At 36.9% G+C, this 23,786-nt stretch overlaps 1 protein-coding gene across 4 annotated transcripts in view; it reads left to right on the forward strand.

Annotated features, from left to right (window-relative positions):
- The first annotated feature begins 259 nt into the window (after positions 1 to 259).
- Positions 260 to 23,786, forward strand: part of LOC139967065 (CTD small phosphatase-like protein 2) — a 39,418-nt gene continuing 15,891 nt past the window's right edge. Inside the window, exons 1-4 of one of the 4 annotated variants that reach the window (XM_071970747.1) lie at positions 260 to 483; positions 14,992 to 15,189; positions 17,597 to 17,741; positions 20,450 to 20,578. In XM_071970747.1, coding sequence (XP_071826848.1) covers positions 15,010 to 15,189; positions 17,597 to 17,741; positions 20,450 to 20,578 — 454 coding nt within the window. In that variant the 5' untranslated portion in view covers positions 260 to 483; positions 14,992 to 15,009. Of the gene's footprint in view, positions 484 to 7,204; positions 7,929 to 14,991; positions 15,190 to 17,596; positions 17,742 to 20,449; positions 20,579 to 23,786 lie in introns of those variants that run through there. The other 3 variants (XM_071970746.1, XM_071970744.1, XM_071970745.1) reach the window with 3 other exon arrangements.

The following is a 23,786-nucleotide window of genomic DNA, read 5'->3' on the forward strand; positions in this document are numbered from 1 at the left end:
ATCAACGGCTCTATCTACCATCAAATCAGTATGTCTACCATTATATCTTAATCTTTGTCTACCACCAAATTGGTTTATGTCTACCATCAGAACGGCTCTCGGTTAGTCTCGATAAACGGTTCTGTCTACCATAGAATGATAACGCCCTCCTTATGTCTTGCGGAATCTGAGGGCACTAAATCTGAAATACAGTATTTTTACTGCATTACTCGATGCACCTACCTATTGCCACATACGTCACATGTAAAGTGCAAATTGCATTGGACATGTATGTGGCAGTGCATGTCTATACGAAGAATACAGTCAAGTCCGCTAACACAGCAGTGCATACATGTATATGCGTATGGAAACCGCTCAGCCCGACCATGTAGTGTTTGTTAGCGATACTAGCCAATAGGCTACAGTACTACTGTAAAACGTCGACACGTTAAATACATACGGGTTATCGCGCGTGGATTGAACCGAGAGGAAAGGCGCTGAAAGGTTAGTTATTTAAACTACTATTTCGAAAATATATTGAAATGGATGTATCACCAACGTCATCTAAATTTGTCGTGATAGAACAGGGATTTAAAAGGCGTTTAATTATATTGAGAATATAACTGTATGAAATCCTTTCATTTAATATTAAGTACGAGATAAACCGAGGATGCCACGAAGGTGTAACTGTAAACAGCCATAGGTCTAACTTAGCGATAATATCATACTATGCACTGAAGCCTAAGTTATACCTACCAGTACAACGAAAGTTAGAATACCTTGCATAGGCCGGACCCCATGGAGAACTAGTAGAAGCGGGATGTACAGCCGGCCTAAAGCCATAGTACTACTACTATGTCTACAGTAGAATTCTTTCTTAGTCAAATTCACAGTAATGTACATATCATTACTTAGTTTAGCAGTAGTAGTAGATACCTTAACTTAAGTTTGATCTAGTGCCATTCCACCATAGGTACATACCACCATACCTTTCCGCCATAGGTTTGGATCCTTGTCGCCATGGCGGAAAGGATCGAAACCTATGGCGTACATTTTAGACATGGATTTTACACTGGTGCACAGGAATGTATCGGTGAAACTTTCTTTGAATTGCGTGGAAGGATAGGCACCGTCTTCAAATGTGAGGGTTCGCTGGATAGTATTAGGAATAGGAGACTGAATTGTACTAGTTAAGATAAGATTGGGAATTGATACACAGTCTTTAATGTACAGGTTGATTGAATAGTTTTAATGGTAATTTCGAAAGAGTTGATACACTGTCTTCAATTATAAAATAGTTGGTTGAATAAATTGAATTAAATTTGGCTGATTGTTTATTAAAAGCCTGATTCTGATGGTTGACTTAAAAACATTTTTTTTTTGGGCGGGGGGGGGGGGGGGATTTTGCATGCCTAGGTAGAGTGAAAGGAAGCAATATACACTGCATATACAATACACTCACAATAATGTGCTCTTTCCGCAATCCAAGAAAGTTGCTTTACCGCCATGGCGGTAACATGGCGGAATGGCACTTTTCCTATGGCGGAAAGAGCCCATTTTCTATGGCGTAAGGTACCGATGGCAGAATGACACAATCCCCATTAATTAAACTACAAAACAAGATTAAGAAAGATTGTGTAGCCTAATGTGAAGCATAGGCTAGTATTTGATTTAGTAATATTACTATGCAAGGACAAGAAATGTAAGCCTAGGCTAGGTTAACGTGCATTTGTTTAACTTTAAGCCTGGCCTGATGAGCTCTTTATGTAATGTTACATACTCTGCTGAGGCCGAACAAGTAACAGTTACATGGGAAAGGTAAGCCTAACCGATTAAGTAGGCCAAAGCATAGTAACGTTCATAAAATAAACAAAACTACTGTCTTCCATGTTTAATTCAAGTCATATGGTTTGGAAAAGTCTCAGCCATAGGCCTTTGCATTCTTATTTCACACATTTTGTAGAAGTACTTTTTTGTAGACAATTTATGTTAATTATTAGGCTGCAACTAGTGTAGTTATCATAAAAAGGTAAAAGTTGGCTAGTTCAAACTAATGCTTTCAATATCAAAGCATTTTCATCAATTTTCTCACTTACAGCATGATAGCAACTTACTGTACAGTATATGCGTCGAGTAACTCTACTAGGTATCGCAACATCTGTGTAGGATTTGAGTTAGTGATAGGAATTGGTACAGGGGGAACGATCGAAAAAACTTACTAACATCACTAACCTCGTTCTCCTTTTTCAGTTACATTTTTATTTGAATTAATGAAAGGAAGGAAAAAATTCAAGTTTTTTTTGTTGTAATTCATCACCTGGTAATATTTGCTTTTATCTTGATGTGTTTTAGTGTAAAATTTGTTGAAATTTTGAAAGAATCAAGCAACATGCGATTGGTCCATAATTACACAACAGACATGGCCATTTCAACAATAAGGGTTGACTGATGTAGTTTCTATGGACTTTACAACTTAATCTATAAATAGCTGGGACCTCCTGGAGTGCTAGCATTAGTGCACAGCATAGAAAAATCAGGTTGGATAGGTCTAGTGCAAGTATGATATCGCAGTGCTGTAAAAGTGTCATGACTCTCTTGTAAGAAAATTTTGCTTTGTAAATTCTCATCCCCCTTACAAGCCAACTCGTTCTCTCCGCTATCAGCATGCTAATCTCCTTATTGACATTGCTTCAAATTCAATGGATATGGTGGTCATGCATTTTCTAGAATTGGGAGGTTTATGGAATTCCATGCCACATTAAACTAAGACATTGCCACTCACTGAACAGTTTCAAGAAACAGCTTAAGTCCTTTCTCTTTGAAGGCGCTTTTGAAGCGTTCCGCAAATTCATAAGTTAATGACACAAGACCCCTTTAGAGCTGATCTCCGGAAAACAAATCCACAATACAAGATTATCTGTCATTTTGGTAAAACAAGGTATGTTTGTGTGTCACATTAATATAAGATTATTCATGTAGCATCATCGAAACCACACTACAGTTTGCTGTCTGGTAATTGTCTTATTCTTGTTTATCTCTTCATCTGTTGTTTTTATGTTCTTACTTTATGTTTTGTTCCTTGCTTAGTCAACACTTGTACATTTTAGGTTTCTCTCTACTCGTTTACTGTCATACTTTCAACTATTCGTTTGATACATTTTGTAACTGAAGGCCTCGGGGAGGAGATTAGCCCTGGCTAACCATGTTACCATCTTCTTTGCAACAGTTTGAATAAAAAAATAACTCCAGAAGTGAAATTTGAATCAACTCCATACTTTGCATGTGGATCCACCTTAGTAGGTAGTAGGTACAACTCTGCAATATTCTGTGGAGGTCAAAGGTCATTAGAGGTTAAATTCTCTGAGATGTGTAAACAGAATCATTTCATTTAAAATACTCTTTCAATTTATGTTTTCCTTACAGTCAAAATGGGCTTCGTAATCCCTTCCCACATGAAAAATTCTAAGACATACAGTATACAGTATATCACATGCTAAAGAACAAATTATTTTCACAATTAAATCCCATTGAGAATTTTGTTGGGAAAACCTTCAGCCTTTCATTTGAACTTGCTGCAAGTTTATCAAGGCACTCTATGAACAGTTGAATGTCTTGTGATTCTGTTAAAGTCCCCCAAAAGCAAATATTCTCTTACACAAAGTATAGGTGTGTGATTTTGTGTGTCTTTGTTGTCAGGCTGTTAGCTTAGAAAGCAAAGTGATCGTTTTGTAAAACAACATATACAATGGCCGCCAGTAAGTATTGGCAGTTGATGTACATTGTACCTATATTTACTGATACTAGACCACTAGTGCTACAGTAAAGATTGGCCAATAACTAAATGCATACAGATAACTTGCGCAATACTTTTTACAATGCAAAGGTTCATGATATAGTAGGTCCCTCAGTCCCAATTGAATACCAGTTTGAAGTATGTCAGGCTGAAATGCAAAGTTTCATACATGTAACTCCAAGATGTATCTCGGACAACTGTTTCTTTTGTCAGTTAACCGATTGATATTACAAGTTCACACATCTGTGTTAACTACAAATTTCCTAAACTTGCATGCTAAAACCCCACCACATGCCCCATGTTTCGCCAGACACATACTGCAGCACACAGTATGAATATGCATATATGCACTGTTAACAGAGAACTGAATTTTCACCAGTATGCTTACTGAAATTTCCACTATCGCTATATGTGGCATGATGATATAGCTACATTCATCATATATTGAACCCACCTTCACTTAGTACTTAAATCCACACACAATTCTGTGTTGAACAAATGGAGAAGCAGTGTGCTGTTGTTGGCAGACCGGTCTAATTACTCACCTGGAAGCTGCCAAGCAACCAGTTTAATTTAGCTGATCATTTGCAACATTTAGCCAGTCTTTCATACATAGGTATGGTCATGCTTGAAATTCACTTCTAGTTCGTTCCTTTAGCATCTTATCATAGGAGATGTTCTCTCGGGATGTGTGTATGAAAGTACAGTACAACCTCTTTCCATTAACAGTAGTTAGGTTTACAAGGTAAGGAGACCATCTTGGAAAGATTTAACTTGGTGGCTACTTTGTTTGGTTTAGGCTTTTCTGTCTAATATTTCCTGATTTGCTTTTAATCTGTAAGGAATTGATAGGGTTTGGATGCTTTAATCACTCTTATTAGCTATCGGTGGTTTATGGTTTGATATTCACAACATTGATGAGTGAATTGCACTTTGTTGCAGTTGTTCTGTGATAGTGATAAGTGCATTGATCTAGTGTCCTCCTCTCTGTGTCATATGTTTTGCTACACTTTATGTATGCTGGGCACTTTCTTCATCACGAGACATCGTCATTGTGCCCAAGCTGAAGACATTTCCAGTTTAGGATACTACTGTGTGTCATAGCAACATCCTCCTCGTAAAAGTTTCATCACGTGCTGCACAATGTGCTGTCAAGTTGTTTATAATGTGTATTCTTATCAGTGTCTAAGCAGCATGTACTAAGGTTTTCATGGGTCATTAGTTATCCCAGGTATGGGGAATATGCAGTTATACACTAGAGTTGCTAGTATTTTCATTTTTCAGCCTTGGGAGGTACAGCAGTTTACATTAAACTTGCAACCCTGATTGGATCTAAAGATTGTGTGTATTATGCATTGTAACAATGAGGACCAAATACTGTGTTGATCAGGTTTACTGTATAATCAGCTGATGTTTGCTTCAAAGGGTCATTCTAATTTATAATTGTAATGCCCATATGGTACATTTCTTGAAAACAAAGGAACAGAACACCAGGCTTCAAATGTAATTGAAAAAAACAAGTCAAAAATTTGTGAGATAGATGGGACACATCAATTTAAGCCCATAGTTTCTCTGAATGAGAGCTTAGACATGAATAGCACTTTAGCAGTTGAAATATGGGTTATGATAGCAAACTGTACTTAATGTGACAGTAATACTAGCAGAACAAAAACTTCATGTTTTTCATAAACACATTTAATGCACCCAAGTTAATGTTGCAAGGCTGCGCAGTATGAAAGTGTACATCCAACTGGATGGATTTTACAATTATCAGTGTTATAACCATTGATTCTAATTATCAGGACTGTGCCCTGCTCTAGTTTTGATGTTAAATGCTGATTGGTCAAGTGACTGGTTTGAATTGGCAATGCCAAACAGTGAATATATTATTAGCCTAATGTGTTGTCAAGCTCTACCTCAATTTCCCTGGGATATTACTCCATTAATTTCAGTTTAACATTTTCCACACTCTACCACAGTAAATTGTGTTTAACAATGTATAAGATGTGACCATTGTATTGTTTATGGACATTGCCTGCTTGATAGTCCAAAGTGTACAGTAAGTCTTTTCCTATACCTGCTTGCTTGCCTTAATCATTGGTATTAGTTTCATGAATGACATGACAAGTTGACTTTGACTAATTGGCTCATACTGTACCTAACAACTACTATCAATATTTTGTCTTTGTTATATTGTATGTCTTGACACAAGAGTGCTCTGTACAACTTGCATGTCCTATCATAGAAACCTGTTAGCACAGTGGCTGCTGCTAATATTGTTCATGCACCAAAGAAAGCAGGCTGTTTTTAGTTTTGGCTTCATGCCAAAGAGTCTCATGCATTTGAATACTATATCCGCTGAAGCTGTTCACAATTTGACCATGTTGTTGTATAGTTGTGCATGTAGTACACTGATCAGCTGAATTACTGTGTACAGTAGTAGTACTCTATCTAGCTGCTATAAAGTGATATATGCCATGATAAATGTAGGACATCTAGCAGGTATAGTAGTAGTGTACTGCTGCATACCTTTAGGCAGTGCCCATTAACATTGTGTACATAGAATAAAGCTCTCTGCACGCTGCTGTCCTTAGTATTTCTGTTTCAATGTGAGTATCCTATCATAATTGGTAGCAATTTGAGATAATGTAAGCAGATCTTGTTGGGCTCCTTGCTGGGGTGCATGTGGATGTCCTATCATCTACTTTACAGTGCAGTTAACTTCTGGCTTAATTGCTATTGAGATCATCCCTGCTGTTTGAATAAATTTTTACACAAGATCATATTTCAGTTGACTTGTCATTTTTTGTTGGCATAGGAATATTGCTGTATTATATCTGACTGAAAATTGATTTATGAATGGAATATGCAGGTTGTTACTTTTGTTAAAATTCATTCATATATTGGATTCGTGCAGTATGTGTTGCAAAACCACACACAAGAAACTGAGAGTTAAAACATCCCTACACCTTTAGATACTTTGCCATAGGCAAACAGAATCCATGGGATGGTGATGGCCTGTGGGAGTGTGTGCATAAATTATGTTAATATGAGGCCTGCTTGTAAACGCAATAACTAATAAATGCATGATAACCTACAGTACAAGCTTGGATGAAATTCATGCTTGATGTGTAGATACCCTTGATTTATGGATGTCAAGGTCATTTGGGGTCAGCAAAGGTAAACTTGGAAAATATTGTGAAACGCAACAACTGTGTAGTAAAAGTGGAAGTGGCAGAACTAATACTTGGTACACTGTATGTAGATCCATAGTAGTGAGTACACAAGAAACCCATGGAAACTAGTGGAAGTCAACAGTGACTTGGCCAAAGTCTGAAACTGTCAACAGGATATCTCCAAAAGTGGAGCTTGGACGAGCTTGTGTACAGTCTACATTATATGCTGTCATAGAAATCTTGGCAAGGAATTACTAAGTACTACAGACTCTTGGCAGGTTGTCTGCTCCTTGTCTGTTGTATGCTCCTCCTGGCTGTCTGCTCCTTGTCTGTGGTATGATACAGTATATCAGGCCACTGGTGCATGATGCAAGATCATTGTGTGTTGTGTAGTAGTAGTATAGCAAATTCATTGACAACACCAACCAACCAATCATACCACTTTTGGAATGCTTCATTGCCTTTCTGTTGAACTGTGCTATTACTGTAGTTGGCACAGTTGTTGTTTCATTCAGTCCACCAGCTAGCTGTTTACCTACTTTACTCCTACTGTTGCAGACCTTCATAGTAGATATTACCAACACTAATTATTTGTGTGGTGGAGATTGTAAGGACTTGCAGGGACTTGTAATACTCATGGGATGTAATACCATCATGCTCACAGGGTGACACTCTCCATGTGAGGGGAAGAGGGAGTTAGAGAGTGGATCTAGCTGACATTACTGTAGGCTAGCCCAGCTCTAGCTTAGGGTGACGTTCCTTAAAAGAGTTTGATGTACTTGGATGAAGTCCAACATAATTTTTGTGAAGGATTATGAAGCCGATTTGCCAGTTTTTCTGTGACCCAACTGGCCGAATTTGCAGATAAGTTGGGTGAAATACAAAATTTGTTGTTATTGTATGACATCTGTAACCCTGTATATGGGTAAGAATTCCTTCCAATTGGGACCACTTCGCTGAGCTTTAGGGAGTGAAAGGTGGTAAGAAAAATGTTGGTTTTACCTCCACATAGGCCTAGATATGCAACCTTGAGTTGTGCAGAACAGCATGAAATGTTTGAAATTGATATTCTTTCTGGGAATTTAAAAATTCTCAGCCACTAGTTTTCTTAAGTTTGGTAGGCAATTAGAAAAATGCTTTAAAGGAGGAGCATGCATTTGGTCAGTGTTGCCAAATGATGTTGTAAGTTTTACTCAAATTCCAAAGTCCTATGGTATGAAAATAGTTTTCCCATGATAAAACCTAACATATAGGAAAAGTTAAATCTAGCAGAAAGCAACGGGTATCACTACTAGTACAGCCTAAGTACTATCTAACAGGATTCGTGTGTAGCGTGTATATATGTACTGTATGCATACCTTACCAATGCATTACCATTATCAGTACGGAATACTGCTGACCGACCATGGGGCTTAGTAAAGGAATACGGGCCATGAGGCAGTTACATGAGGCAGTTAATGTTACAACGCTACGCGACCATGCGCGACCATGATTGTGGTAGAATCCCACAAGGGCTTAAGAACTACAACTTGAAATCGAGCAGCTTTAACTCAAATTTGGAATCTTAAACTAAACCTTGAGTAGCATGCATGTGTTACACCAGTGACATCGTCACTGTATAGTGTTGCATATTCATTACTAAACTCACATCTAGGCATGGTCCAGCTCTTATAACCAAAGCCAGTTTTTCAAGATTTTACCGTCTTTACATCATTTTCGTTCACCGCCATTTTCAGTCATCACATGACATAGATCATCCATTAACAACACTGGTGGTACATTGAAAGACAAGCAAAAACATAAGATCAAACATTATCTGATGTATTTCCTTTTTTCAAAACACACGTAATGACTTTATATTCAGTATAGTATATAGTATAGTACATTCAGTTGGCATGGGTATGTGCAAGTGTCCATAGCAGGTATTGGCATGTATTTAAATGTTACTGGTATTTCAATTGTTTGGTGTTAATTTCTATACTGTCAGTATTGAGTGTGTATGGACAAACCAGAGGACAGCATTACTGTACATCTTGTAAGGCTTTAGCCTTATCATAGATAACAACATATCCTATGTTGCATATCATGCCTTAATTCTTTCTGAACACCAAATCCGTTTTTTTAAAAGTTATTTTGAGGCAAGCAGCTTAAAGTATTGGTTTACAACTTTACATGGCACCTCTATAGGTGCACTGACCTACTGTAATTTACAATTGATAAAGCACTGGTGATAAATAGTTAACTTTGGCTGCAATAATATGAAGTTGGTTTAGAAACGGACTAATATTGTCTGAAATTCTGTCGGGATTTAATATAGTGTTGTAAAAAGCCTGCATGTGAGTTCCATAAGAGATGATCTGATGTTGTGTTTAGTGTAGGAGTATTGATCCCACCCAGCAGCTGACTGGATTTGGAAGGAACAAGATACTCTGCATGAGGCTTAAAGGTCAGAGGTCATACAGGTACACCTACTGTATGCCAGACTTGGTGATTTAATTGTGTACTTATGTAGGCATATGATCTGTTTATGGACAAGTCAACAAAACCTCCCAAAACATTTCAAAATTATGAATTATGAAATATATGGTCAATCATAATATAACTGCTAACTCTGCACCATAGTAGATGTACAGTACAGTAGCTATGTAGTTAAGATGATGATTGGGAAGATTTCCATCTCATTTGTGTGAGTTTCGTAAAGGAACATGTTTAAAGGATTTATAGTTACTTTCAGTGTTATTGATGTTTTTGTACCAGTGTTTAATAGATAGGCAATACTTTTGTACAGTTTATCATGTTCCATAGGGAAGCTACAGACTTCCAAGGACATTGCTTCAACGTGAGATTGTAGAAAAGTAGACATATCAGCGTGGACAGATCACTCTATGGGAGCCTATCCTGATGGATCTTAGACCTTGAAGCATGCACCTATACATTAAGTAAACATCCAGAAACAAAGTCAATTTTTATAGTTCATTTTTATATGGAAATATTACCACTGACATCACTTGTTTTTTATCAGTCGTGTTGTCACAGTACCACAATCACTTGATATTTTTTTAAGTTGATTTTGTGCAATCATAGTACTTTAAATGTTAAGGCTATACATCAGTGATATTGGCTTGATTGCTGCACTTTTTACTCTCAGAACTTTTTTGGCTTCAGTGTTTTGGTGTAAAAACAGTTTTTGTTTGTTCCATATGTCACGCTGCATAATATATCAGATATAAACCAATTAATGTTACCGTAAATTTTTGTATTCGTTTGTAATAAAGTGGTAGTTATAAAAGTTATAAAAACCACAAAAGGTTCTGGAATATGTTTTTCTTGTAACCTTGAGACAGATTTAAATTTCTGTAATGCACACAGTGCAACTAGCTTGGACCTGCCTCTATGAGATGAGTTAAGTTGAGCATAATCTGCTTATTAGACATGAACAACATTCTAAAGTATATAGTTGTAGATATTAGTCACTCTTCACTCCAAGAGTTGGCTTACTCACATATCAGAACTACTTTATCATTCATAGAGTGAGTGTCTCATTCATATTGAGCATGTTCTAGATTTCAACACCCATAATTCTTTTAAATGTTTCATTATTTAGTTCTTGATACTGTCTGTCAGACTTCTCTATCGTTACTCTGTTACAAGTACTGTTACAATTGATATGACTGTGTCTAAACGGTCTGAAATATTATTATATGTAGGGTTGGCTGGGCTTTACTTAAACAACGCAGTGAAAGAGGCCTTCACAAAGTATTGTAAATTCAGGAGAACGTGTTGTATGTCACAGTTATGTATATACTGCTACTGTAGATAATTCTTGGGGTGGGGATTTTACTCAGAGACTATTTTCTATGAATCTGTAAAACAGATAACTTATAAGCAAATTCATTTGTTGTTGTTTTGTATTTTGAGGTTTATTTACAAAGAATATGGAACTATTCTGAAGTATTCTTTTCTGGCAGTGTTTGAAAGCAATGAACCAAAAGTATCTAGCAATTTCTGTCATCTTTGTTTCTTTTTGGTTCAGATGCTTTGGCATCCATTGGAACCTATGCAGTCAAGTTAGCATACATACATGTATGTGTGTATGGGAGTATGTGTGTAGGCGTGTATGTATGTGTGTATGTGACAGCCTAGCTTGTTAACACAGTAGATCTCAAGAAGGAAATATTCGATTGATATCATATTTGGTATACATGTTTGTCATGGTCAGTAGATGATCCCTACTGTCTTTGGTAGGGCTATCTTGCATATTAATGAGTGGGTGGGGCTCGATTTAAACTTCTGAACATATCAATACTGTACCTCTTCAACTGTATGTCCGATTTAGTTCATATTGGGTATGGTGATGTAACTACAACTACAAAATCAGCTTGTTTATAAACAGGATATCTCAACAACCACAAGTTGAATCAATGTCACTCTTAGTAGGTACCCTGTAGATGTCCTGTGATGAGTTCCCACCCTGAATATTAATGAATGGGCAGGGCTTATAATGTAAAATCTGGTATGGTGAATTGATGTTGGTATACCAAATAAGCACATTAAAATTATATTTCTATCTTCCTGTTGTTAATATTCATCAAATTGCAAGAAATAGCTTTGGCACAAGACAAGAACCAAATGTTAAATGATTTTCATGGATCCAAGTTAACATATTAGGTTTGTCACACGACCACTGTACATCCATACAATCATCTTCGTTGTGTTTTGTGTGCATATCAGGAATATTAATCAGTGAACATAAAAATCTTAATCAGATATGTTTGAAATAGTATGTCTAATTAGCTTTATACATATGTTCTACAGTACATAGATATAGCACATGCTTATGAGATCATAAAATTTGACCTCATCAATATTCATGCATGTATCAGTTCTCATACAATGTCTTTAAATAGACTTTGTGGTAAACTGATTTCTGGTACCTTAAATATGTTGCCGCATTAGTCAATACATAATCCCTCTTCATTTTGTTGTTTATGAATATTAAAGGAAATGGTTTTTGGGAACAAAAACATCAAGCATGAAGGTCTCATTAAAGTAAAGTCAGAAAACCTAGTAATTGACGATTCGACGGTTGAACGTGTGTCTGAAGCTATATACTTGGGTGTTCGCATTGATGACAAACTAACTTTCACCAGTTATATTTCTAACATATTGCTAAGAGTTTACTACATTGTATCTCCATTAACATATCTTGTCACGTTTTTCAGGTTAGAGGTGAGGACACATATATTTTGATTCAAAATGGAATTTTAAATGATTTGATTTAATGAATCCATTTTTTATTTTTCCTCATCATTCCCAGTTTATCTTAAAGTAGAACGATAGTGACAGGAAAAAAATCTCTCATTTTCATATATAATTTAGTTTATATGTTACCAAGCAACATATTTTTTTAATTTTCCAAATAGCACACCGGAAAGTTATAAAAAAGGGAATTAAAACATCGTTTTTTCGTCTCCGTAATTTAGGAATTTACAAACACTGCAACGACCTTGAACAGCCCTCAGGCCAGTGAATGACGTCATTGTGATGATCTTTTCTGTTGTGAACTGTTCAGTACGGAGCTGTGCGTGCATTTCGTGTCAGCATAACTGTTTTTTTCCGGCGTAATTTTCAAGACATAAATAGATAATGAGTATCATGGTGTTTCTTGATTTCTTCACCAAATGTTTACAAGTTTTTTTTTTACGAAATTTGCGGCGATTTCGCAACGATTTCCCAATATCTGAAGAGGTAACTCGCAAGCTGACCCAAAGTCACGTAAATCTCAAGATCACGTTTTGGCGGGTTTTATACAGAGTGATGTATGAATGTGCTCCCTTACCAGTCAAACTGGCACAATAACAATAGTGATGATAGTCTCAAACGTAGTTTAGTATAACATCCGAAAGAAAATCCAAAGTTCTAAACAAAGTAGATTCGCTTGTATGCACTAGGCCTACTGTAAAACATAAACGTTCCTTGTTCCGTGCGTCATTAAATCCAACAGAAAGGTTTCATTGAGCTTGAAATACAACCGCATTTGAACTCAATCGAGTAGTTAGTCTAGCTCGAACAATTTTCTCACTACATGCAATGCCTATTGCGTTTATTCACATGCATGCCTCGTGGTTTGGGCTTCTGGAGGAATCGTATTCTAGCCCAACTTCACGTAGGTCCGCAAAAGGTACTTTCACACCGTGCAAACATAAGTGACAGTGTGCGCTACCGTAAGTAATACTTACACAATGTTTTGTTTCGCTCGAGCATACACACATTTCCTATTCGTATTACATTTAAAGTGGTTTGGAGGGTATGAACACATCTCTGCCCAAAAAAACTCTGCCTAAGCGACGTCCATGCCCCAATTGAAATTTGCACGTGGATTCTCTCCTCACATAGTCATTACTGTAGGTTGTTCACGTCTGACATGTCTTCCAGTTCCAACACTTACTGTTGCATTTATCGGGATATATATAAATAATGCGGCATAAAAGCATCAATCTTTCAAACTTTTTTTACTTTAGTGACCTTGCCACACGCATATTTCAATTGGGCCCGAGATGGCTCTATGACCGATTATTCCGTAATTTACATTGGGGCAGTCGGCTTCACTAAAACGACAAGAAAAAGCAGGAACAATAACACCTTATTAAAATTAGACCGTTAAATGTCTCACGCAGTGTATCAAATTCCTCTCTGGTTTAGGTTGTTTGTCGAGTCCAATATAGAGTAGGTTGCAACTAAACTTACACACTAAGTGCACACTGCTGAAGTACACTACGCCGAGCTCCTTTGTTATCATCATAATGACTTCACATGTCACTGTAGATCACGTGATCATCATGTTGCTGTTCGCGAAAAGCCCAATTTTTGTTTAAAAAATCAACGAGTTTAGGAATTTTTTTCAAGCCTTTCCCAACATCGGATTGACTTGAAATTTCACATGTGTAATATGGAAACCAACTAGAATACTCTTGAATAAAATCGTAATTTTTCGTCGATGCTGAAAAATCACTTTGTTCATCTTTAAATTTTCAAAACTGTTGATTGTGTTATTTACCTTTCAAATGTCTTTAATCGCTTTCCATTTTATTGTTATTTTTGTATCATAACTTTTCATACTCTCCATTTCATAAACTGTATTTTATGCTATTTATACTGGAATAGGAAACTAAAACTGAAACCGAAACCGAAACTGTGGTGTTTTGCAGTGACCTCATAGTAGAGACTAATATTTTTACACCCTCTGTGAAATAACTAGTCAAAACTACCATTCCCAAAATTGCCAGGAATTTTCTAATTATTTTTTCACACCTACTGTGTTGGCGGCCAATATGTTAATTTTAATAATGAGGGCACTTTGAAAATGAGGTCAGCGAATTGATAGCAGTCAAGTCCAAATGCATCCATGTTCTCTTTTTATTATTTATAAATCCCGAGTCCGGAAAGTGTTTGGGAAGAAACATTTGACTAGATATTGCCTTATTTATCGTTATTGTAGGATATGTTAGATAGATTTCAACGTCGTGTAATTAACAACTGTTGTAAAACCCTTGATATTTCAATAAAAACACACATTTACACTTGAAAAATATTTGTTCTACTGTTAAACAACTTTAGAATGTATTATAAATGAAAAGTAGACTTTATCTAACAATATATTCTTTCCTTTTGCTTGTGCAATTTTAATGATTGTTGGAATTGGCAATCCTTTTCCTGTTGAAATGCGATATGGGCTCGCTTATATGCCATGAAAGTCGGAATATCAAACAAACATGGCGGATGCCATGGGTGACAATTCAATCGATTTTTAAGTTCGAAAGAAACATTTTCATGCATTCGTGTTGCTTCTGTCGACAAGAGCGTACTGCAAAACGGTATCCTCTAAGCAGCAAAAAGGTAGGGTTTATTTCTCCTTTAATATGTTTAGCTTACCACACTATGAATATGTATAGGCATCAGAACCATGAATATGTATAGGCATCAGAAACACTAAATGTTGCCTTGTCTTTTCCTTTTATTCCGCTCTATTTCTATTTTCTTCAGTCAGGCAAAGTTGCGACCATGTCAAGGCGCCGTCGCAGGCGATCCTCTCGTAATCAGAACAAAGTCGCTAGGAGGTTCCCAGGAATTTCAGCATGTGCCAAGGATTGTGTGGAAGCAATGAAAATGGCAGAAACAAGGAGCAGCTGTAATGGAGAGATTGGGGATGGTGTAGTGCACTGCAATGGTGATGCATCTTTTGTAAGTTGTTCAGCTTTGAAGTGGGTGGGTGAGAAGGATCCATAGTTGTTTAACTTGTGACATCTGTGATGGCAAAGATCTGTGTACTTTATGAGTGCAACCTTGTCAGGTGCTAGAGTATGGACGGACAGCAGCTGTTATGTGTGAAGCTGGACATCAGCCTTCAAAAAAAAAACACACACAAAATACAGAACCTACAAAATGTAATTAGATCAAATTTTGTCACAGATCTAAGAGTGGCTAAAAAGTTTTTATCTCAATACATTACATGTATAGAGATATTGTAACAGTAAGTGGGACTCTCTCCTCTCTTAAAAATTTTTCAGCGTCTTCATATAAAGTTCTTTTTCTCTGGAATTTTCAGAGCAAGCATATATCATATAGGCCAACAAAAGTTACTATTTTTTATTCGAGAATTTTATCTCATTCTATGACTTTTTCACCGATTTATGTCCAAATCGGGCCAATTTGGTCTGAAATCCAGTTTAAACAACCCATTTTTGCACACGCTCCAAAACTTATGTTTTATGAAAGAGAATAGAATAGAATTGTCTGTCAACAGTGGTATCGTCTAAGATAGGGTCCTACGTATTATATATTTTATTAACATTTTAAACTTTCATTTGTTGTTTACAGGTAGGTATTAATAAGAATTTTACCAGCTGTATATGACATTTTATGGCTTTTATTTGCTTTATTTGATGTTTAAATGATTTTTCTTTCTTAAAAGAACACTGAGCTGCCGCCCCTACTTTTAGTAAAAAGGTCCGTTTTTGATGATTAAGCCCCGCCCCCAAGTCTGTTTTGTAGCAGATTGGCTATGACTCATGGCAGCTACATGTTAGATATACGAAAATGGCTACCCTCTCGACCAATTTTTGTATTGTAGTTAGGTACGCCAGGTGTAGTGTATTGCATGCTAATTACATATAAGTGCATTTTATATCAGGCCTTCGTTTTTGTAACCTCCATTTAAGGATAGTACTGGTGTTCAGGTAGCTTTTCAGAGCAAGGGCCATGATAAGTTTGTTTGATTGCCCTTCATGTATTTTGTATAATTACGTATACACATTCTTGTATTTCTGAAGGCTACTTACTGTAGGCCTAGTGCATTTAAAAAAATATATATATAGGCCTAGCCTAGGCCCCCTAGGTCTATTAGGCTTTCAGTGATAGCCACATTAGCATTGTACTGGTGTTCAGACAGCTCTTCCTAGGAAGGACCAGGGTAAGTTTGTTGATGGGTACGTATAAAAGAGGAGCCGGCCATAGCATCACAACTTTTATAAGACTATAAAAATTGTATAAGGTTATGTTTTATTTATAAGGATATAAGATGTATAAGGTTATAAGAAGTATGTTTAGCTTTCTTTTGAACCTGTAATGTTTGACATCAAATGTACAAAGAATTAAAATAAAATAACAAAATGGAGAGGAACTGAGGTGGCTATTAGGGGAGGAAGAGGCCACCCATCACTTGCATATAAAAACTTGTAATCTTCTTTTACATTATTTTTCCAAGTCATAAATCCATGAAATCTTCATGTCAGAAAAATTGAGATGGAAAAACGTGGGTTGTTTTGATATCTAGAAGTGGACACAGTTTTGATGGTAGTCACCACTGCAGTCTACAGTAACATACAGTAGGTCAATAGGCCTAGCTCTCAAGGCAGGCATCAAGAATCTGGTGGAGTTGTTCGCCTCTTCTAATTTGGCCGTTGTCATTGACGTCAAACTATATGACCAAAAAGTCCAACAGAGACTGACCCAAGATGAAGGATACCACATAAAAAACAAGTTCTTAAATATTCTATGACATTACTAAACCTTGCAACGTCGTTCTTTCGACTAACAGGTAATGAGCGCTAAAGGCAAGACTAGCAGGATAAAGTGTAACCTGCAGAGACTATTCGTGGCAAAGTAGCAAAAATGCAAGTTATATATTTGTTGTACCATGATTGATAATTGTAGAGACAGAGCAAAGATTTGAAATTAGGAATCAAAATTAAAACTTCGAGTATTGAGATACTGCGTCATTGATGCTCTTGTTTGTTATTGGTGGGGGCCGGGGAGGGGGGGGCTTTGCGATGTTGAATTGGTGAAAATCATAGGCTTGATTTGCAAATAATTTAGTTTGAAATAAACTTTAGTTGCTGGTGAGTGATGCACAACTCTTGTTTTTGTCACAAATGTTATCATGTTTGTTCAACAGTGTGTTGTCTTTAGAAGGCTATGATATCTGGTACAGAGTTATTTAATATGTTCTCATGAGAGAGCTAGAGGCCCTAGGTAACTTTTACATCTTGATACTGTACATGATAATGCAACTGTTCATAGTCTGTGTTGGTAGATTGCTTTAATTGCTTGCTTCCCATCACTCTAAGTATGACTTGTTTCTCTGCTTTAGCTGCAGAATAGCAACGGCTTAACAAAGGGAGAGTACAGTGAGGTTGGTTGTCCTGGAGATATGATTGCATCGACTCCAGTGTGTAGGAAACCTCCCCGGCAAGAACCTGATGACAATAATAACAACACTACCACAGGTGTAGCAGGTAGGAATAACTGTACTGAATGGGTTGTTTGACTTCTCAGTGTGCCTTAACCCTATGCAGTAAAGTCAGTGCATGTAAATATGTGTTAGTGTGTGTATGTGATGTAAGGTGTAAACCTGACATCACATTGCAATCAAGATCAGCTGATCTCATAATTGACAATATTGTTTGTGGTCCTCATCATGAATATTAATAAGAGGGCGGTGCTTACCATAAAATTTGTAAAATGTCAATGTATCTTCATGCGTGATGTGTGATTTAGTTTATAGATGGTATGGTGATGTAAACTACATAGTAAGGACATGTTCTTTGCAACAAGAAGTTTACCTCATTATGATTTATGGGTGGGTAGGGTTCAATGGGAAATTGTCAAAAACAGCTGGTAAACATGATATCTCAACAAACACAGGTTGAATCAATGTCATACTTGGTAGTTAGATACAGCTTGGTGAGTGCAAAAAACCCTATTGAAATTGGTAGAGGTCAAAGTTCACGTAAGGTCGACAGGTGTCAAAGTCTGAAAACCTTTAAACATGATAACTCCAAACTTAAAGCTACAATAAATATGTGAATTCTCCAAGGCTAAAATTTTCTTGTTTTGAACATAGTTGGTCAAATTCAGTTTAGTTAAGTGTTGTGATGGTTCTCTATGGGACTTCAACAAAACATACAATCATCCAGGAAATAAAATCTGCTTTAGAGTGTTGCTTTAAACATGCACTGAAACTGCTCTTATCATTCTTTGCCCTCGGAGTGTTACAGGGTCAACAGGTTATCTCAAAAGGGCTCCAAATTTGCCATTTTCTCTGTGATTTATACTAGATGACTTTTGCTTTGGTAGTACAGTAGGTTGTGAAAATATTTCACAGTGTATAAATAATGTCATGTAACTCTCATTCATTAAAAACAATTATTAAAGGGATATTTCTGTAGCATAGGTGATTTCCTAGCTCAAACTTGGTAAAAGAAAATGTTCTTCTATTCATGATCTATATGATCAGTATTTCATCTAGGAAGACTGTTGTTTTCTGGATATTAAAACTTTGTGGAATAAACATTCTATACTGTAAAATCCTTACCAGTGAAGGAAATAAGAGCTGGAAATCTCTGATCTTTTCTGGTTCTGACTTAATTCTTGGACAAATTGCTCACTTGCTCTACATTAGTCAAATAGTTATTTTGAATTTTGAGCACATTGTATGGCAAGAAGTCACAAAAGCCAACAGGCTTTCTGTTTATGTCAACATGATAACTGATTCCTGGTACCTTCCTTTATATGTTGCCACATTAGTCAATAGATAATCCTGCATCACATTGGTGAGCATTTTGTGACTATTAACATGTATGGCTTACCACACTATGAATATGTCTGGACAACAGAACCACTAAACGTCTTGGTTTTCTTTGTTGTCAGTTTGGGGCTTGTTTAAAAGATTCCTTGAGTACTTGGTTCCCGCTGGACATGCCCTGCTATATACCTCACTGATGTATTTCAATATGAGTAAACTATTAAAATGAGTGTTTATCTTGAAATTCCTTTCTTAAACCTGAATTTATTTATTCAGATCCTCCAGTTAGCCTGTATCAGACAATGGACACCTAACCATCCAACCCCCCACCCCCCTCATCCCATCACCATTCTCCCCATACAGTACATGTCTTAGCTGTTGTGTTACCAATTCTACTTGAAGATCCCTCTGATACTGTCCATGTAAAAACACACAAGCAACTTGATTACACATAGACCATACCCACATATTGTGTACAACACTGTATTTAGCTCCTCAGTCTAGGAGTATGACTCATACTTAACGATTGTCAACCATGCTAGCATATGAATCACAGTCTTCATATCTTTTATGCTCTGTTGGAATTTACATGCAGCTATTTTACGCTGGCTGTTAGTGTTCAACTCAGAAAAGTGCTAGTTGATGAGTATTAATATGCCAGACCTGCATCCTGTAAACAGCAAGAGAAACCTATGCCGTCATGATGGCGTGTGTACTTGTGCGTGTATGTCTGTGTGTGTACTGTAGCATGCATCTATTTATGTGCTTGAAATGCCTTGCTTGTAAACCTTATCTCAAGAAGGGAACATGCTATCGATCTCATACTTGCATGTGGATGCCCCATATTGAGAGGAAGAACCCTATCGTTTTGGTAGAGGTCAAAGGTCATTATAGCCACCAGAGGTGAAAGTCAAAACATAGTAAACAAGATATCTAAAGAAGGGTACCTGACTAACTTCATGCCTTGCTTATGGATGCCTTATATTGAGAGGAAGATCCTACTGTTGTTGATTGAGGTCAAAGGTCCTTTGGGGTCACCAGAGGTCAAAGTGTGAAAATCTTGTAACTCAATTTCTCGAGAAGGGTAACTGACATGTGGTTTCCACAACAATATCTGTAGTGTTTCTTTGGGATAGTAATGTGAATCTCAAACTTACAAACATTGATCTGTCAATGGACTGCTGAATTGAGTTTGTATAAAAGTAGTTAACAGTAAAGGAGCAAACATTGGTTAAAGTAAAAAATATTAAACCAACCAATAGAATTGTTTGACATGCATACTGTAGGTACAACTTGTAAGAATGGTAACTGCAGAAGAAATTGTTATCCACATTTCTGCATCTGAAGAATTATTTGCAAAAATTTCTTTGAAGCTAGCCATACAGCTCTGCAACCAGTTTACACGTTTGTCTTACACAGATATGAAGAGCTCTGATCTGTCAAATCACAATTTTGACCAAGATGTTGCCGACTCATGCAGCCCTCCAAGGACATCACTATTTGGGACAATTTTCTCCCCTTTCTACCAGTATTTTGGGGATAAAACTGGTTTGTCATCTTTACAGTCTTCACACTTCACCTAGTGTACTGCAATGTTTACTCATATCACCATCTTGCCCTGAAAGGATGCTGGCATCCATGAATTAGGGATGTTTATTGCCTCCCATATCTTGAAATAAGTTTGATCAATCAAAAACAAATTGATTTCTTGCTGAAGGTGAAAGGTATAGATCTATTAGATGGTAATTGGCTTGTGTGTGTCACACTTTGGCTTGTAAACACTATAGTTAAGAAACAACATGGTGATTCATGCTTGTACTTGGTATGTGGATGCATCTTTGTGAGTAGCTGGACCTTATTTTATGTGCCGAGGTCAAAGGTTAGTGGATATTACATCTGTAGGTCAAAGTCTGAAAACCTGTAAATATGATAATCTCAAGAGTAAAGCTTGGATGAAATTCATACTCTGATTGTATAAATCCATGTTAGGTCTGTGCAAGAATCCTATCAATTATGCGGGGGTCAATAGGTCTGTGCAAGAATCCTATCAATTATGCGGAGGGTCAATAGGTCTGTGCAAGAACCCTATCAATTATGCGGAGGGTCAATATGTCTGTGCAAGAATCCTATCAATTATGCGGAGGGTCAATAGGTCTGTGCAAGAATCCTATCAATTATGCGGGGGTCAATAGGTCTGTGCAAGAATCCTATCAATTATGGGGAGGGTCAATAGGTCTGTGCAAGAATCCTATCAATTATGCGGAGGGTCAATATGTCTGTGCAAGAATCCTATCAATTATGCAGGGGTCAATAGGTCTGTGCAAGAATCCTATCAATTATGCGGGGGTCATAGGTCTGTGCAAGAATCCTATCAATTATGCGGGGGTCAATAGGTCTGTGCAAGAATCCTATCAATTATGCGGAGGGTCAATAGGTCTGTGCAAGAATCCTATCAATTATGCGGAGGGTCAATATGTCTGTGCAAGAATCCTATCAATTATGCGGAGGGTCAATAGGTCTGTGCAAGAATCCTATCAATTATGCGGAGGGTCAATAGGTCTGTGCAAGAATCCTATCAATTATGCGGAGGGTCAATAGGTCTGTGCAAGAATCCTATCAATTATGCGGAGGGTCAATATGTCTGTGCAAGAATCCTATCAATTATGCGGGGTCAATAGGTCTGTGCAAGAATCCTATCAATTATGCAGGGGTCAATAGGTCTGTGCAAGAATCCTATCAATTATGCGGAGGGTCAATAGGTCTGTGCAAGAATCCTATCAATTATGCAGGGGTCAATAGGTCTGTGCAAGAATCCCATCAATTATGCGGGGGTCAATAGGTCTGTGCAAGAATCCTATCAATTATGCGGGGGTCAATAGGTCTGTGCAAGAATCCTATCAATTATGCGGGGGTCAATAGGTCTGTGCAAGAATCCTATCAATTATGCGGATGGTCAATAGGTCTGTGCAAGAATCCTATCAATTATGCGGGGGTCAAATAGGTCAACTGCATAACTACTATACTGATAAACCAGTGTGTACGAGACTTGCATGTAAAAACACAGAAAAAACATCAGGACCTGCAAACATTCCTTTCACATTTGTTAAGAAATTGCCATCTGTGGTCTGTTCTTTGAGATGTGTATCAAGAAACTGGAATATCATTGAATAGGTAGAAAAGTGAGTGTAATGTTAGTATACCCTCTTAAAGTGCAACTTGTGTTAACTAAGCAAACAATCAAAGCAAAAACACTGCAAAAATTGTTACTTGTTTCTGCAGAAAACAATAGTTACCACATTTCTGTTGATACCCAAGAAATGTAGCATATTGTCTCTCATGTAGCTCGAACGAAACACTTCCTTTGGCAGGAATTACATTTGTCAGTGAGTGGAAAGTTGGATCAGAGCCAAAAAATTGATATTCTTTTCACATCATCATATTAGGGTTTACCATAGAATGTGATTCTAGTCACTGCTTTACTCTATTGGCTTTAAAAGCTAATGAAACTGTTGCCATGACAGCTTGTTTGTCTGCCTGTCTAATCAGTTGTTCAAAAGGCCATGGCACATAGGTCGTTTCATACATGTATATTCATCAATGTTGTCCAAGCTTTTATGCAAATTAAGGTTTTCATTGATGTTTACTACTTTGTAATTATGATAAAGAAGATCCAATGTGTTATGAGGGATAGTTGAGGTCAAAAAATGAAACACATTAAATGCTTTCTCCTCCCAGTGATGATTTAAACAGATCTGGATAAAATTGGGGGCATTGGTCAGTTGGTGAGATGCAGAAAACTTGTGCAAGAATAAAAGGTCAAGGGTCATTTACGCTCCATATTTGACTGAATTGTGAATTGTTTCAAAAGTTGTTGACAACCATAATGCCATATGATGTCAGTTATAACCAAAATGAAAGAGTCATTTAAGCCTGCTCAGATTCAGTTTCTGAATGGGCACAAGTAAATGTGCTGTTCCGCTATTTTGGTCGATATCGACTAAAATAATCATTGAATTTAAACAAAATAGTACTCAGCCATCTTACATCCTACAACATTCATTTAGGTATTTAAATGTAGCTATGACCATACGTTTGTGTATAAAACAAATATAAAGGGGGGTAACTGTGATTTTTTTTTAGTGGGTGGGGCTCAAAGGTCAATCTGAAAATGACGTAATTTGGCTAAAAATCGATGTTCGCTTCATAAAAATCGTGACAGAAAGTAAGAGTTGAACAAACCCCCCCCCCCCCATTATATTTGGTATAAACCCTAACATGTTTTGAACATATTCTGAGCATTTCAGGAATATATCTATAGAGAGTTCTGAGAAAAATGCAAATGTCCTTGAAATTTCCTGTAATTTGACACCAAAATCGTCCAAATCCATTTACGCTCCATAGTTGACTGAATTGTGAATTGTTTCAAAAGTTGTTGACAACCATAATGCCATATGATGTCAGTTATAACCAAAATGAAAGAGTCATTTAAGCCTGCTCAGATTCAGTTTCTGAATGGGCACAAGTAAATGTGCTGTTCCGCTATTTTGGTCGATATCGACTAAAATAATCATTGAATTTAAACAAAATAGTACTCAGCCATCTTACATCCTACAACATTCATTTAGGTATTTAAATGTAGCTATGACCATACGTTTGTGTATAAAACAAATATAAAGGGGGGTAACTGTGATTTTTTTTTAGTGGGTGGGGCTCAAAGGTCAAAGGTCAATCTGAAAATGACGTAATTTGGCTAAAA

Source organism: Apostichopus japonicus, chromosome 4 (assembly GCF_037975245.1).
Source record: "Apostichopus japonicus isolate 1M-3 chromosome 4, ASM3797524v1, whole genome shotgun sequence".
Lineage (NCBI taxonomy): Eukaryota > Metazoa > Echinodermata > Holothuroidea > Aspidochirotida > Stichopodidae > Apostichopus > Apostichopus japonicus.